General features: G+C 45.6%; 1 protein-coding gene across 2 annotated transcripts in view; it reads right to left on the reverse strand.

Annotated features, from left to right (window-relative positions):
• ATRX (ATRX chromatin remodeler) overlaps nucleotides 1-15,543 on the reverse strand; it is a 69,225-nt gene extending 53,682 nt beyond the window's left edge. For both annotated transcript variants that reach the window (XM_066639877.1, XM_066639875.1), the window contains exons 1-4: nucleotides 15,418-15,543; nucleotides 3,350-3,462; nucleotides 1,994-2,049; nucleotides 310-362 (exon numbers count right to left, since the gene is read on the reverse strand). In XM_066639877.1, coding sequence (XP_066495974.1) covers nucleotides 310-362; nucleotides 1,994-2,049; nucleotides 3,350-3,462; nucleotides 15,418-15,437 — 242 coding nt within the window. In that variant the 5' untranslated portion in view covers nucleotides 15,438-15,543. The remainder of the gene's footprint in view (nucleotides 1-309; nucleotides 363-1,993; nucleotides 2,050-3,349; nucleotides 3,463-15,417) is intronic.
• Nucleotides 15,544-15,741: the final 198 nt, after the last annotated feature.

A 15,741-nucleotide genomic window follows, 5' to 3' on the forward strand; every position in this document is an offset into this window, starting at 1 on the left:
AGAGCAAGAGAAGGTTCTGACAATATTATAACAGTATGTAATACAATGGCCAATGAAACTGAAAGTTCATAAGTGCAAAATGCTGCACACAGGAAATGAAACTGTACACAAGATTGGGAAATGGACTGGCTGTTGCCACCCAGGACACAATCAGCCCAATGCATTGTTAGGAAAGACAAAAGAAGACCACCCTGTACAATGCCCTGGTGCACTTCATTTAGACTGTGCAAAAGATTATAGCAGAGAAGGGGATTCTCCTGATTCATTGAAGCACATAATGTTGCTTACCTGTCAGAATATCAAACTAACCTTTTGGAACGTGATGATCCTAATGATTTGGACTTTTCAGAAGAGCTACTACCCTAAAAATGAAGAGAAACATTGCACATTGCTGCCTCATGTAAAACCAGAAAAATACCATTCCTATGTGTTTGCACCAACTGGAACATTATTCCTGCATTTAAGAACACCATCTTACTACTTCCTAAAACTGTGTTTTATTTAAAGCGGTAAAGAATATGTCTGGAAATTTATGTATACATAATTTAATATATCAAAATAAAAATACAATATAATACTTTAGAAGAGAGACATGTACTGCAGAAAAAGTTGGCCAAACAGTTTATTCATGAGCATATGCTGAAATGAACCACATAACCTTCGGCACAAATATGTTTATTGGCCTGCAGTTCACCATCTCATTAGGCAAGGTGATCCCCAAGTTATGTCCACCCAAATAAAAAACCTAATTTAGCTGAACAACAGAGGTCAGCTTAAACATTGAATTTGATGATAGGGTGGTATATACCTCTGGAATACAACCAAGTGCTGGAACTCATCTCAAAAAGGCCAGCAAAGACATAACACCGTTTCCGTGTTAAATTGAAGCACTCCCTCTTTAACTTTAAATAACAGACAGCATCAACCACACAACCCTGTAGGTATGAGAAACAGCATTTAAGAGAGCCAACATCATGTCTGCGCTGGTCCAAAACCAGTGGAACGGCTATGCAGGAAACTACCTGGTTCATAGTGTTCATGCATGCTCACAAATAAAGGTACTTTTAAGAACATCAGTAGAATAGCTCAATTCTTCTGGAACAAGTTTTATCCTCATGAAAAGCATACTCCGATATTTAACTGAGCATGCTAGCTTAATCATGAATGCAGCTGTTCTTACTTTGACCTAGAGCAAACTGCTTTCATCAAATGTCACATTTGGAGAAGTGAAAGAAAAAATGTGTGAAAAGAGAAAATTTGGGGGCTAAAATATCCACATATCCTGAATATGGGTAAATCTTTAACATAAAATGTTAGTGTTTCCTTGGTATCAAAACACCAAAAAGAAAACCACATTATGTTATGCCCAGTCAGTTTCATTTTTAGTATTATTAGTGTATTAATTTGCAGTTAACTTCCATTTTGTGTGTTTCCAAGCGTTTGTAAGATTTCAGATGCAGATTTCAGTAGCCTTTGGTGAGGGACCGTGTCGAATGTCTTCTGAAAGTCCAGATATATAATGTCTACAGGTTCTCCCGCATCCACATGCCTGTTGACCTTTTCAAAGAACTCTATAAGGTTCGTGAGGCAAGACTTACCCTTATAGAAGCCATGCTGATTCTCCCTCAGCAAGGCCTGTTCATCTATGTGTTTTGAGATCCTATCTTTGATGAGGCATTCCAACATCTTATAGATGTTAGGCTGACCGGCCTATAGTTTCCCGGGTCCCCCCTCTTTCCCTTTTTAAAGATAGGTGTGACATTTGCTATCCTCCAATCTTCTGGCACCGTGGCCGTTTTGAGGGACAAGTTGCATATCTTAGTCAAGAGATCAGCAACTTCATTTTTCAATTCCTTAATAACTCCATATAAATCTACATGCCCAATGAAATAGTGGCAATCTCCAGCATAACCAAGCTCTAATCAAATTAACAAGCACTTTCCACAGTTGGTTTACATCACTATATATTGAATGTACTCGATTCCATTCTTACCTCTTCCCTGCTATTTTCCATTGCAGTTGGAATATTTCCAGGCATACTAACTTTATCTGAATAAACAAAAGAAGACATCCATGTGTAAAAACAGCTAACATTCACAACATCTGAAGCACAGCAATAGCTGTACATACAAAGCATAGTCTGAGGGCATTGACACAGCACCCATACTGAAGCCTAAGAGGTTTAGATTTGGTCAGTGAATGGATGAGAGATCACTTGGGAAACAGGTCATTTTAACCCTTTTTTCCAGGCCCACAGGTGTACACATTTGGTCCCTGTTGCATATATGCAACGTTAGGCCAAAATGGCTTAAGTGCTACCACAAAAGGAAGACAGGATACAAATTTAAGAAGCAAGTATGTATGTATCTATCTATCGCTACCTACCTACCTACCTACACACTATAAGCACAGTGCTATCTTCTATTGGTGCATCAATATCTGATGTGAAGAGGAGCCATAGCTCAGCTAGGGCAAATGCTTTGCATACAGAAGATCCAAGGCATCTTCAGGGAGGGCATCTTCAGGGAGGGCTGGAAAAGACTCCAGTTTAAAAGCCTGCAAAGCCTCTGCCAGTAAGCGTTGACAATTCTGAGATAAGCCAACAGCTTGACACAGTTTTCTATGTTCCATTCTGACATCAAGGAAATTCAGCTGCAGCATGGGTCATTAAAAACCCTGCGGGCAACAAAGTCAAGGCTTCCCCGGCTTCAACCCTCCCAATGCCTTAAAAGGTATTAAAAACATCACTTCCGTTTTCTCCATGAAACTAGAAGTGTTTTTTTAGCTTTAGAGCTTAATCTGAGCTTGGCAGAGCCTGGGGATGAATGTCCTCAGCCTCTGCTGAGCTCAAAAGGCCTTTCGAAGGAGAGGGGAGCAGAGCCTTCAGAGGCAAGGGCGGTACCTAGGACCACAGGGATGGGCATTCGCCCATATCTGTGGGGGGTTCCAGAACAGAACCCCCATGGATAAGAAGACACACCTATACAACCATTTTGTCTCAGAGTTTATGGGATTTGCCCCATTCAGTTGTGAAGTCACACACACACACCCCCCAACAGGCTAATGCGCCCTATTCCAAAGTTCCAGGTGCTCTACAAAGTATATACCAAGTGTCCATGAGTGTAAGTATCCATTTCACTGGAAGGAACAAGGGTATATAGAGCATGGTTCACTTTGGTAACCCGAATGGGAAAACAACATTTGGCAGAGCAAAAAAATATTCACAAAGAATGAGACAGCAGAACAATGTTTCATTATTAATTATTATCTAAATAGATTTCCTATGCTGGACTGCAAAATGACTGTTCACAAAACCTAGATTTGTAAAGGTTTAAACTAAAAGTTTTACCTATATTTTCGCTCACAGATGGTCTTGGAGGAGAATTTGTGTCCTCAGATTCTTCTGACGAGTGAGCCAAGAAGTCATGAAGCTTCTGCACCAATGTGGTCAACTTGCTTTCACTGTTAAAACAGATTTAACATTTCAATGGATCCCTTTATAGCAATCTAATTATTACCACATGAAACAAGCTTTGCATCTGAGTTGACTGTGCCAAACCCCCTTAGCAGCTACCTGGTTTCCTGAACACAAGACTGGGAGAATCAGAGTTTCTTCAAGGTTCACTCACTTGATGCCACTCCTAGTGTCCCACATTTGGATAACTTGGTGTGTTCCATGACCAAATGGCAATGAGAAACCTGTTGGCATTCTGGCCAAAGAACTTCAGGATAAGGGCCATTTGTTGGCAACCTTCAGTCTCAAGAGACTATGGTATCGCGCTCTGAAAGGTGGTTTTGGAACAGCGTCTAGCGTGGCTGAAAAGGCCGATTCGGGAGTGACAATCCCTTCCACACTGGGAGCAAGTGCAGTCTGTCCCTGGTCTGTCTCCCTGGCTATGGGCCTTCCTTCTTTGCCTCAGTCTGTTGGCCTAGTGTCTCTTCAAACTGGGAAAGGCCATGCTGCACAGCCTGCCTCCAAGCAGAAAGCTCAGAGGCCAAGGTTTCCCATCTGTTGAGGTTCATTCCTAAGGCTTTCAGAGCTCCTCTTGCCTGGGGGGGGTCGGTCGCCCCTACCTATGGTTTCACAGAACCCTCGTGGATACAGGTGCACACCTGTATTATCATGTAAGTTTTCCTATAAGCATCAATCTCAAGGCTTTTTAAAATTTTTATAAATTCACTTTTAGCCCATGGCCATAGGCAACGCAACATGTGCCCACATGGGTCATTGCATAGAATGCTTACACAGGCAAGTCTGTGCACAACAGTCTTCACATTTAAAATCACCCTTATTTGGCAGTAAAAAGGAAGCAAGAACGTGAGATGCTGGGCAGCCATTCTAGTACAAAGGGATAGTATTTATTCACAGTAGTAAGACCACTGATGTACTACAAACCTACCACAAGAGTTTTCCAGGCACAGTACAGAAGAAAACTGCTTACCATGCTTACAATCTACATCAAATGGACAAAACATCAAAACAGGGATGATGTTCAGGTTCTTCCCCACTACAATCTGATCATGGCTCTATCTGAGACATCTTGCATCTGATGAAGTGGGCTCTAATTTATGAAAGTTTACCTTAAAATAAATGCGTTAGTCTTTAAGGAGCCACAAGATTTTGTTAGGCTGCTGAAGCAAAAAACAAGGTTACTCCTCTGAAAATTGCCACCACAACCACTTACTGCTCTCAATAGTGACTGAACAGATCTTAACATCCTGTTTTCCTTCTCTCCTCCAGTGATGCTGTTGCCATGACAACTCAGATGGTGGGGGGCCATAAGGGGCAGGAGTGAAGGATCAAAACAGAAGAGCAAACAACCTGTGGTGTAATAACTGCGATAGTGGGCTAAGTTAAAGACCATCTGGAGTATGAATTTCAGTCCTATCCCAAGAGCAGCTGAATTCCTAGTATCAGCTACACCAATGATTGTTAACATCACACTGGAGGAGGTACTCCAATTCACATTTGATCTTGTTGTTTTAACCAACTATAGTTTGTATGAAACACAATTTCCCATACCAAAAACAGGGAAACTGCAATTTGTTACAAACCAAAACAAGAAACTTTAAATCTTCCCCTTATGCAGAATCCTAAGACTTCTGTAGACACCTACCACTTGACATTACAAAAGAAGCAGGCTAATGGGTCATCAAGTGAGAAAAGCAAAGTGTTGTCTATTTTAATCAGTTGTTTATGGTATTTACAATAACCAAACTTGCTGCTGCTGGCAGACAGCCCAAACCTAAATCTTGTGCTTTAGATATTCCTCTTTGCAAATTGTTGGGTTTGGTATAATAGTGCAATTTGTTCTGTTATTATTTGTCTGTTATTTCAACGCGTTTATATCATTTTAATATTGTTTTCCTTGCAACTTGGTACAAGCTGTGTACACCGCCGTAAGCTCTTTTGGAGAAAGGGCGGTATAAAAATGTGAATAAATAATTAAAATAAATAAGCACTGAGTCTTGCCACTTATTCCAAAAGACACAAAAAACACTTTCCTCTAACCAGCCCAACAAGGAATGAAAACAGGAAAAAAGTTTGCTTGATAACAAAGATTTGTTTCTACACTGAAATAACTGCCACACTCACTATCAGGTTTGGCAGGGAGAAGGCAGATGTTCCAATTTTAGAAATCCCAAGGAAAGAATGTTTAATATGAACTCAGCAGAATTCCACCTCAGCATCATCAAAAGTATACTCAACATCCAAGAACACACTGACCGTTTTCTTGCCTGCAATTATCAAGGACTACATGCGCAGCAAGTGCAAAGTAGCTACTTATGTTACATATATACTAATGTGCAAAGCATGAAAAATAAAAAAGACAGGCTTGAACTTCTAGTACACAAAGAGGCATTTGATTTGATAGGTATAATTGAAACCTGGTGGAATGACTCTCACGACTGGATTGTTGAAACAGAAGGATATCGTTCGAAAAAAAGATGTTTTGGAAGGGGATCAGGTAACACTAATGTCACAAACACGTACCCACTGTTGGCAACCTTCAGTCTCGAAAGACTCTGGTATCGCGCTCTGAATGGTCGTTCTGGAATAGCGTCTAGTGTGGCTGAAGAGGCCAATTCGGGAGTGACAATCCCTTCCACACTGGGAGCAAGTGTAGTGTGTCCCTGGTCTGTCTCCCTGGCTATGGGCCTTCCTTCTTTGCCTCTTTGCCTCAGTCTGTTGGCCTAGTGTCTCTTCAATCTGGGAAAGGCCATGCTGCACAGCCTGCCTCCAAGCAGAAAGCTCAGAAGCCAAGGTTTCCCATCCGTTGAGGTTCATTCCTAAGGCTTTCAGATCCCTCTTGCAGATATCCTTGTAGCGCAGCTGTGGTCTACCCGTAGGGTGCTTTCCCTGCACAAGTTCTCCATAGAGGAGATCCTTTGGGATCCAACCATCGCCCATTCTCACGACATGACCAGGCCAACACAGGTGTCTCTGTTTCAGCAGTGCATACATGCTAGGGATTCCAGCTCGTTCCAGGACTGTGTTGTTTGGAACTTTGTCCTGCCAGGTGATGCCAAGGATGCGTCGGAGGCAGCGCATGTGGAAAGCATTCAGCTTCTTCTCCTGTTGTGAGCAAAAAGTCCATGACTTGCTGCAGTACAGAAGTGCTACTCAAGACGCAAGCTCTGTAGACCTGGGTCTTGGTATGTTCCGTCAGCTTCTTGTTGGACCAAACTCTCTTTGTGAGTCTGGAAATGTGGTAGCTGCTTTACCGATGCGTTTGTTCAGCTCGGTATCCAGAGAGTGTCGGAGATCGCTGAGCCAAGGTACACAAAGTCATGGACAACCTCCAGCTCATGCACAGAGATTGCAATGCAGGGAGGTGAGTCCACATTCTGAACCATGACCTGTGTTTTCTTCAGGCAGACTGTCAGTCCAAAGTCTTGGCACGCCTTACTAAAACAGTTCATGAGCTGCTGGAGATCTTTGGCAGAGTGGGCAGTGACAGCTGCATCGTCGGCAAAGAGGAAGTCACGCAGACATTTCAGCTGGACTTTGGACTTTGCTCTCAGACTGGAGAGGCTGAAGAGCTTTCCGTCTGATCTGGTCTGGAGATAGATGTCTTCTGTTGCAGTTCCAAAGGCCTGCTTCAGCAGGACAGCGAAGAAAATCCCAAACAAGTTCGGCACGAGAACACAGCCCTGCTTTTCTCCGCTTCGGATGTCAAAGGGATCTGATGTGGAGCCACCAAAGACAACAGTGCCCTTCATGTCCTCATGGAAAGACCTGATGATGCTGAGGAGCCTGGGTGGACATCCGATCTTGGGGAGAATCTTGAAGAGGCCGTCCCTGCTGACCAGGTTGAAAGACTTCGTGAGATCTATGAAGGCTATAGAGTGGCTGTCGTTGTTCTCTGCATTTCTCCTGCAACTGTCTAAGGGAGAATACCATATCAGTGGTGGACCTGTTGGCTTGGAATCTGCACTGCAATTCTGGATAGACGCTCTCTGCAAGTACCTGGAGCCTTTTCAGTGCAACTCGGGCAAACAGCTTTTCTACAACGCTAAGGAGAGAGATGCTGCGGTAGTTATTGCAGTCACCCCTGTCGCCTTTGTTCTTGTATAGTGTGACAATGTTTGCATCCCTCATGTCCTGTGGTACTCCACCTTCTCTCCAGCAGAGGCAGAGGATATCATGCAGCTCATTGACAATGATCTCTTTGCAGCACTTTAGGACTTCAGCAGGGATGCTGTCTTTGCCAGAGGCGAGGGAGTCCAGGGCCACGTGAAGTTCTTCTAGGGTTGGTTCACTGTCAAGATCCTCCAACACAGGCAGGCACTCATTGTTGTTCAGTGCTTCCTCGGTTACTGCATTTTCTCTGGAATATAGCTCAGAGTAGTGCTGCACCCAGCATCCCATCTGCTGTGCCCGGTCCTGGATGACCTTGCCTGTGGCAGACTTCAGAGGGGCAGTTTTCTTCTGTGTTGGACCTAGGGCCTGCTTGATACCATCATACATCCCCTTGATGTTGCCCGTGTCAGCTGCTATCTTTTCTGGGAACAGAGTTGGCGCCAGTAGTCATTAGCACATCCCCTGGCAGTCTGCTGGACTTTGCTGCGAGCAGCTCGGAGGACCTGCAGGTTGTGCTCACTGGGACAGGCCTTGTATGCTGCTAGAGCTCTCCTCTTTTCCTCAATGACTGGTGTCAACTCCTCAGAGTGGGCTTCAAACCAGTCTGCCGTCTTGTTGGTCTTCTTGCCGAATATGGACAAGGTGGTGTTGTAAATTCATCTGTTGAATGCAACTGCATCAGCCAGGCCTGGAAAAGTTTCCTCAAGTGCTCGTGCAAATTCCTCCACTTTACCCTGTTCCCAGGTCTTGCTGGTGTCAATGCGAGGTCTTCCTTCCTTTTTCGTGTGATATTGTCGCTTAGTTATCAGCTTCACTCTGCTGCACACCAGGGAGTGATCAGTGTTGCAGGCAGCACCCTGATAACTGCGTGTGATCTTGTCTTGATGCTGGGAAGGCTGGAGCATCTGGTGAGAATCAGACTGAGCAGGTGCCAGTGCTTTGATCTTGGGTGTCTCCAAGAGACTCTATACTGGGGCTTTGTGTTGAAGAAGGTTGAATCTGTCAGTGTATCTATCAAACATGTACACTCCCACAGAAATCCAACAGAATGGATAGGTGGCCCTGTGGAGAGCATCTGGGAAAAAGTTATTGGGAGAAAAAATGAACAGAACACTGTGATTGGAGACTTGTACCACCAGGCCAAGGCAAAGATGCTGAAAAAATTCACAGATGTTACAAAGAAACGCATGTCGGTAGCCATGGGGAACTTCAGCTATCCTGATATCTGTTGGGAAACTACCACAGAGCATGGGAGCGCCAACAAATTCCTGACATGAGAATAATTTCCTTCTTCTATTTTCTGGAGAAGGAATGAGGGAACAGCTGTGCTAGACTTGATCCTAACCAACAGGGGAAAAACTCGTCATCAAGGTTAACACGGTAGGAACTTTGTGGGAAAGTGACCATGAAGCATGTGAATTATCAATCTTAGGGAAAGCTAAGGGCATAACTAGTGAAACCACCTCAGATTTCAGGAAAGCTTATTTCAGTAAGCTCAGAGAAATGTGAGGTAGGATTCCATGGGTAAATTAACTAATGGGTAAATTAACTAATGGCAAAGGAGCCCAAGGTGGATGGGGGTTGCTAAAACAGCAGGTACTACAATAAAAAGAAACAATTCTGATGGGGAAGAGAAAAGGAAGCATTGCAAAAAATAAGTATGGCTACACAAAAAAGTGACAAACCGAAGATTTTGGAAAGGGATATAGAGGTTCAACCTTTTTATACAGTGATTTATCATTCATGGATTAGATTCAACTCTTATGGCCACTTCAGATAAGGATGACCCTGCTGATCCTTGGAGGAAGGGGAAAAACCTCCCTTTACAATCCCTGTTCTAAAAACTGCTTTTCTAGCGCGTCAGACTATTAGAACTGCTATTCTGCAACTCCCTGTGAGAAAAGGGACCCATTGCCCTGGTTCACTGAACAATCACCTGGGCAAAGGGAGGGGGTCAGTTCCGTTTTTTCCTTTAATTTAAAGGGCCCTTCCCATCACATTGAGATAAGGCATTGAAAACATCACTTCTGGTTTTACAGAAAAACATCAGAAGTGACTTTCTTTGGTAGAGGCTGTGGTCGAAGAGGACGCTATGGAGGCAGGGAGAGCAGAGTTCCTCTCTCCTCTAGAGGGGGCACAAGACAGGAGTGCAGACCCAATTCGCAGATAAATGAATTCCCAGATACACCCCCCCTCCAATAGCTTGGTAAGCCATTGCTATAGCATCACAATGCATAGGGGTGGGCTGCAGGATCATTCCATTGCCAACAGTGTTATGGCTCTTAAACAGGAACCTGGTTAGCAATAGCCACAACTGACATAGGAGTCAATCTAACAATTGACTACAGTTAAAGCAAGAGGCAGAATATGCTTTGGAAAGAGGAAGATTAGAATAATGGAATAATTCTGCAGCCCACCCCCACGCAATTAAAGTCAGTCAAAATACTTGTGCTTGAAGAGAACTTTTTTAGCCAAGTTAACCCTGGACACTTCTTGCCTCCACCAGTAATGTACAGCAGTGTTTCTCAAACTGTGAGTTGGGACCGACTAGGTGGGTGGCGAGCCAATTTCAGGTGGGTCCCCATTCATTTCATTATTTTAGTTTTAATATATTAGGCTTGATGCTGCCATGCTATGCATTTGGGGAAATGTTACAGATCTATACTTTTAACAAGCTACTATGTATATTCTTTTAACAATGACAGTCAACAGGACTTACTCCTAAGTAAGTGTGGGTAGCATTGCAGCCCTGGATTGTTAAAAATTTTCCTGCTTGATGGTGTCACTGCCAATCATGACATCACTTCTGGTGGGTCCTGACAGGTTCTCATTCTAAAAAGTGGGTCCCAGTGATAAATGTGTGAGAACCACTGCTGTATAGCATGGCTTACATGAACTGGACAAAAAGGACCCTACATAAGGATAGAGTCCAGGACTGACGTTTGAAAAGAAATGATTCTATGAATTACAGTTAAGAGCAGGCATAATGAAAAGGGAAATCCTCTCACAGAATACAGAAGTGAGCTCACTTACTAGTGCAATTATTTCAGTCATTTCAGGTAGCAGTTAGAAGTTCTGCGCCGTGTTTCATCTTATCTTTGTGCCATTTAATAAGCAACATGAATCTATATGCCCATTCTTCCAATACGTATCTTTAACTCTAAGCAAGCAAGTTAAAAGTTGACTCAAGCAAGACCGTTAGGCCTGCCCCAACCATTTCAAACAGTTCAAGCAATCTTGGCCAGGGGTTTGAACACCACCACAAAATTCCTTCGTGTAGGGGTCCTTAATGCGCAGGTTAGCATAGGTCACAAAGCTCTGAGGGACTCAACATAAAACATCAACAGACAAAATATTTGTAAGAATAATACATTGCATTAGAATATCACTTGCTGGCTAAGCAAGCATTCCACATAAGTTATCCTGACCTAATACTTACAACAACCCCTTAAGGCAGTGGCTCCCACTGCTTTTTTCACTTACGTACCCCTTATGGTATCATTTCCATAAATCAAACCCCTCATATTAGTAAAATGTTTGTAATTAATATAGTTGCTGTTATTTCAAATATATGTTTTCAACTATTGATCCATATTTGATAATACAAAAATTGGTTACCAGAAACTAGCAGTTGCTGGGGCTTTCATAGCTAGCTAGCTGCCTGCCTTCCTTCCTTCCCACCTTGCCAGCCCTGCAGGCATTCTAATACCTGCCTTTTTACACCATTATTCAGTTCTTTTTCAAGTACCCCTGGGGGTACATGTAGCCCAGGTGAGGAACCAAGCTGTAAGGTATTATCTCCATGTTGCAGCTGGAGAGCAGAAAGGCTTGCTTAAGATCACCTAGTGAGTTTATGGCAAAAGCAAGATTTGAACTAGGGACATCGAGGTTTACAGCTTACTCTTTCTGCCACTCTACTATACAAATTGTTTTCAACAAAGCGTGTAACAATCATTCAAGTAGATGATGGTACCATTAGCAAAAACCTGTTTTGTCCAGTTTTATACCATCCATTGCATCCATAATTCAAATACAGTATTGATAATAGTATTCTACTTAGCCTCTTCCCCTGGGGGCTGGGGATAAGAATAGGCCCTCAGTTTGGCTGTACTTGTCGTAAGAGGCGACTGAACAGCCAACGGGTAGATGAGACTCGCCAGCCTGGGAAGGCAGCTCATCTGAGAGAAGGAAAACTCGGATCCCAAACCTCCACTGCCTTGTGGCTACATCCAGTTATGGAAAAGGCTTCAGGAGTCAACCTCGAGGCAAAATCCGGAGCCGGAGTCCCTGAGGCAGTTCATGGCTGAACACAGTCACGTTCTGGCAACTCCTACGATGCCGCTGGAACCAACCGTATTGGCCTCTGCCTTTCCTTTGGACCATTTCAGCGACGTGGAGAGGAGGGATTTGCTGCATGGGTAACAGCCTATCCTCCATACCTACTTTACCCAGGCTTCGCGCACTGGAGAGGACACTCTGTTCCAGAACCACCATTCAGAGCGTGACACCATAGTCTTCCGAGACTGAAGGATGCCAACTGTCTCTACTTAGCCATGAAACAGATTTAGAAGCAAAACTAATAGAACCAGCAACAGAAGTGAGCTAGTACATCTAAAGGGGAAACAAAAATCTCTCTCACGATTTTGTTACCTGCATGTCTGCAATCAAAACGTTAAAGAAGGGAGGTTGACTTTGTCACAGACAAGCAGAAGCTGAAAAGGACCATTACTAAGTTGTTCCTCCTTCGAGTCAACCTGTTTCATGATATCGGACATACGTGGGGAGGAGCTTAAAAGCACAAGCTTAGAAAGCACAAGTTGAGAATTAAATGGATGCCAACTCATTGTACTCAAGTTCTCACCAAGCTGTCCAGCAAGCCCTACTGCATCCAGATGTATTACCTGGGAGTGGGTATGTGTAGAAAGTTCTTAACAGGCTGCTACGCAACACTGAGTTACTAAGATTCTTCTCCTCCATCCCCAACTGAGCAAGACTCTATCTTAATGTTCAAAGTTTTGGTACCTGACCTGGGTTGTTTTCTTCTTCTCACCCCATCCTTTTCTAGTTTCATATCATGTCACCTAGACTGTACACCTGCAGGCAGGGCCCACGTCATATTTTCATCTATATATAATAACTAACAGTCAATGACTATGAAAGGCACAGATTGAACTTCCAAAAGTCTTGGTGGGAACATATGACACTTCAACTGCTCACTGCTTTTTTCAAGTTTATAATGAAATCCATGAGTTGCAGACAAAAGCCGCTAAGTAGACAGCATATGCACTTTGCCAGAGTGAATCTGGACACAGTCATATCTAAACTACTATGCAATACACTCATCTAAACTACTGCAGTTGGTCAACATGAGTCTCTTTCACTACTCCATTTTAAGGCTGGCATTATTAATAAGAGTACTTAATAATGATCTACAGGTATTCTGGATTATTACACCAAGGCCAAACACCACTCCTGCCTTAATTTTAAGCACTTGCCTTGTCTCTGTTGCTGACAGGCAGGTGGTTGCAATAAGGTTTTTAACTTTTAAAAACTTTTTCATGGCGCCTCCACACCAGCAGCAGTTTCAGTACTGCTTGAAGCACTAACAACATTCGCAGCAGTCCTCCCCTGTTGGTCACCATTTTCCCCCTTCTAGAAACCACCTCACAATTGGGTAAGCAAAGTACTACTGAATATTCAATTCTACAACTTCATTCTCTCATGGTAAGCTTGCTATATTCCCAACTGCCTTGACTCTACCTTACAGTGTGTTTAGCAGACAGAACAACAGATGAGGGTAACATGGAGGCCATAATTCAGGATACAAAATGGTCCATAAATCCACCCACATAGCATAAGCTGCAAGCCATCAACACACGGAAAGAACTTTCACAAAAATGTTGCAGACTACACTTTACTATTAGATTCTACTAGACAGGATTTACTTAGTACCCACTGTTGCAAACAAGAATAACACAGGACTGCCAAAGGAAATACCCAGAGAACAGAAATTCTAAAAACAGTCTTGAGAAGGGGAAGGTTACTAGATCTTTTAGAGCAGTGATCTTCAACTTTTTCACACCATGATCTCAACATATAAACAGAGTATAACACTGGGTACCATACTGCCAATCACCTCCCCCACCCAGGATGCTATACACCACCTCCACACCCCCTCCATCCCCATTACACCCTCCCAGCACTGTTCAGAGTAGCCAAATAATCTTAGTAGAGAAAGCAGAAAAAGTTACCATGAAGTCTGGCACTACTGAAAGTTATTTCAGCACAATTACGAAGAACCTAAGCAGGGCTGGGACACAAGCACTTGGTACCTGAAGGGGTACACAAAATGCCTCCCCTTTTACCTGGTGGTGCTCTAGTCCAGTGGTCTTCAACCTTTTGCATTCCTGGAAGTTGTTTCACCACCCCATTGGGGTCCTTACCCCAGGGCTGAAAATCACTGATTTAGAGCAGCGTTTCTCAATGTTTGTCCCCCACTGTACCACTTTGTGTGGTCCACCTTCTGCAAGTACCACCTGAAGTAACTGGTGAAAGATGTCATCACAAATAACTTCCAGATTGGGAGGCCAGAAGCAACATGACAAACAGAAGTATGAGGCTCAGAGCAGACTGCAGGGCATTTTCAAGCATGTGCAGTAAAAGAAAAACAAGAGCAGACATAAGAAAAACCCTCCTGCATTCTGGTGCAATAAAAAATAACCTAACAGAACCCTCTCTGCAAATAACAGACTGGATGAGACATTTCAATCCAACTGCAATGCATACTGTGTACAAAGTTAAGGTCTTACTAAGAAGTCCATGCAAAGTCCCCCCAACCCACGGGGGGGGGGGGTAGACTGAAACAATGCAAAGCCCAGACTGGAGAGGATAGAGGGAGGGTGAGAGGCTGCAATTTCACACATACAGTGCACGCGTACTCAGAAGCCAGTCCCCCTGGATCCAAAGGATCCCACTCCCAGGTAAGGTTGCAGAGGGAGGGAGGCTGTGCAGGCCTACTCAGAAGCAAGCCCCACTGGATGCACAGGGTCCTACGTCCATAAGAATAGCCCCACAGGAACAGGCTGGAGGCCCATCTAGTCCAGCTTCCTGGATCTCAAAGTGGCCCATCAGATGCCCCAGGGAGCACTCAAGATGGCAAGAGACCTGCATCCTGGTGCCCAGGTAAGGTAAGGCAAGGCTGTAGGGGGAGGGAGTGCAGACCTACTCAGAAGGAAGCCCACTGGCTGCAAGGGGCCTACTCCCAGGTAAGGCTGCGGAGGGAGGAAGGGCGTGCAGGCCTACTCAGAAGCCCACTGGATGCATGGGCCCTCCTCCCAGGCAGGCGCGCAGAGGGCCGCGAGGGGCCAGCGAGCCCCGCAGAGCAGCCTGCCTAGAGGGAACGAGGCCTCCAGCAGCATCCTGGGGGGCCACTGCGAGCCCCGGCTCGGGAGGGAGGGAGGCCCACCTGCAGAGGCGCTCTGGCGAGGGAACCAGCCGGTCACCCGCGCCCCACTCATACCTGGGCGCGGGAGAACGCGAGGGGAGGAGGTGGGCGGGGCGCGCCCCCGCCTGCGTGCGTGCGTGCGCGCGCGCGCGTGCCCCGCCCGCACCAGGCCCCGCCCCTCCGCCCTCCTCGGTTCGCGGGTGGTCGGCAAGTGGCCCCTCCTGCAGGGGGCGCAGCCGGGCGCTCACTAGGCATGCGCGGGGGAGGGGAGGTGCAGGGCGCGCGCCTCAGCCTGAGGGGGGCGCGCTGAGGGGATTTCTGCCCCCTCAGCCGAACCAGGCGCCGCCCCCCAGGAAGGGCGCGCGGTGCACCGCGGGCCGCCGCTTACCTTGCGGGCTCCGTCGTCATGGCGCTGCAGCTGCGGCCGGGCCGGGCCGGGCCGGACGAGGCAGGCTTCAGGCACCGACGGGAAACAAAGCGGCGGCCGCCGCCACCCTCGACGCAGCCGCCATCTTGTCGGCGAGAGGGGAGGGAGGGAGCCCCGCCCCGCCGCACGCCCTCGCCCCACCGCGCGCCGCCATTGGCCGTCTGCCGCCCGCCTCCTCCTCCCATTGGCCGCAGTTGCCGCGCTGTTGCTAGGCGGGGTGACGTCACCGCCCTCGCGCCTCTTCCCATTGGCCGCGGCACGCACGCCGCGCGTGACGTCACCGCG

This window comes from Tiliqua scincoides, chromosome 12, assembly GCF_035046505.1.
Source record: "Tiliqua scincoides isolate rTilSci1 chromosome 12, rTilSci1.hap2, whole genome shotgun sequence".
NCBI lineage: Eukaryota > Metazoa > Chordata > Lepidosauria > Squamata > Scincidae > Tiliqua > Tiliqua scincoides.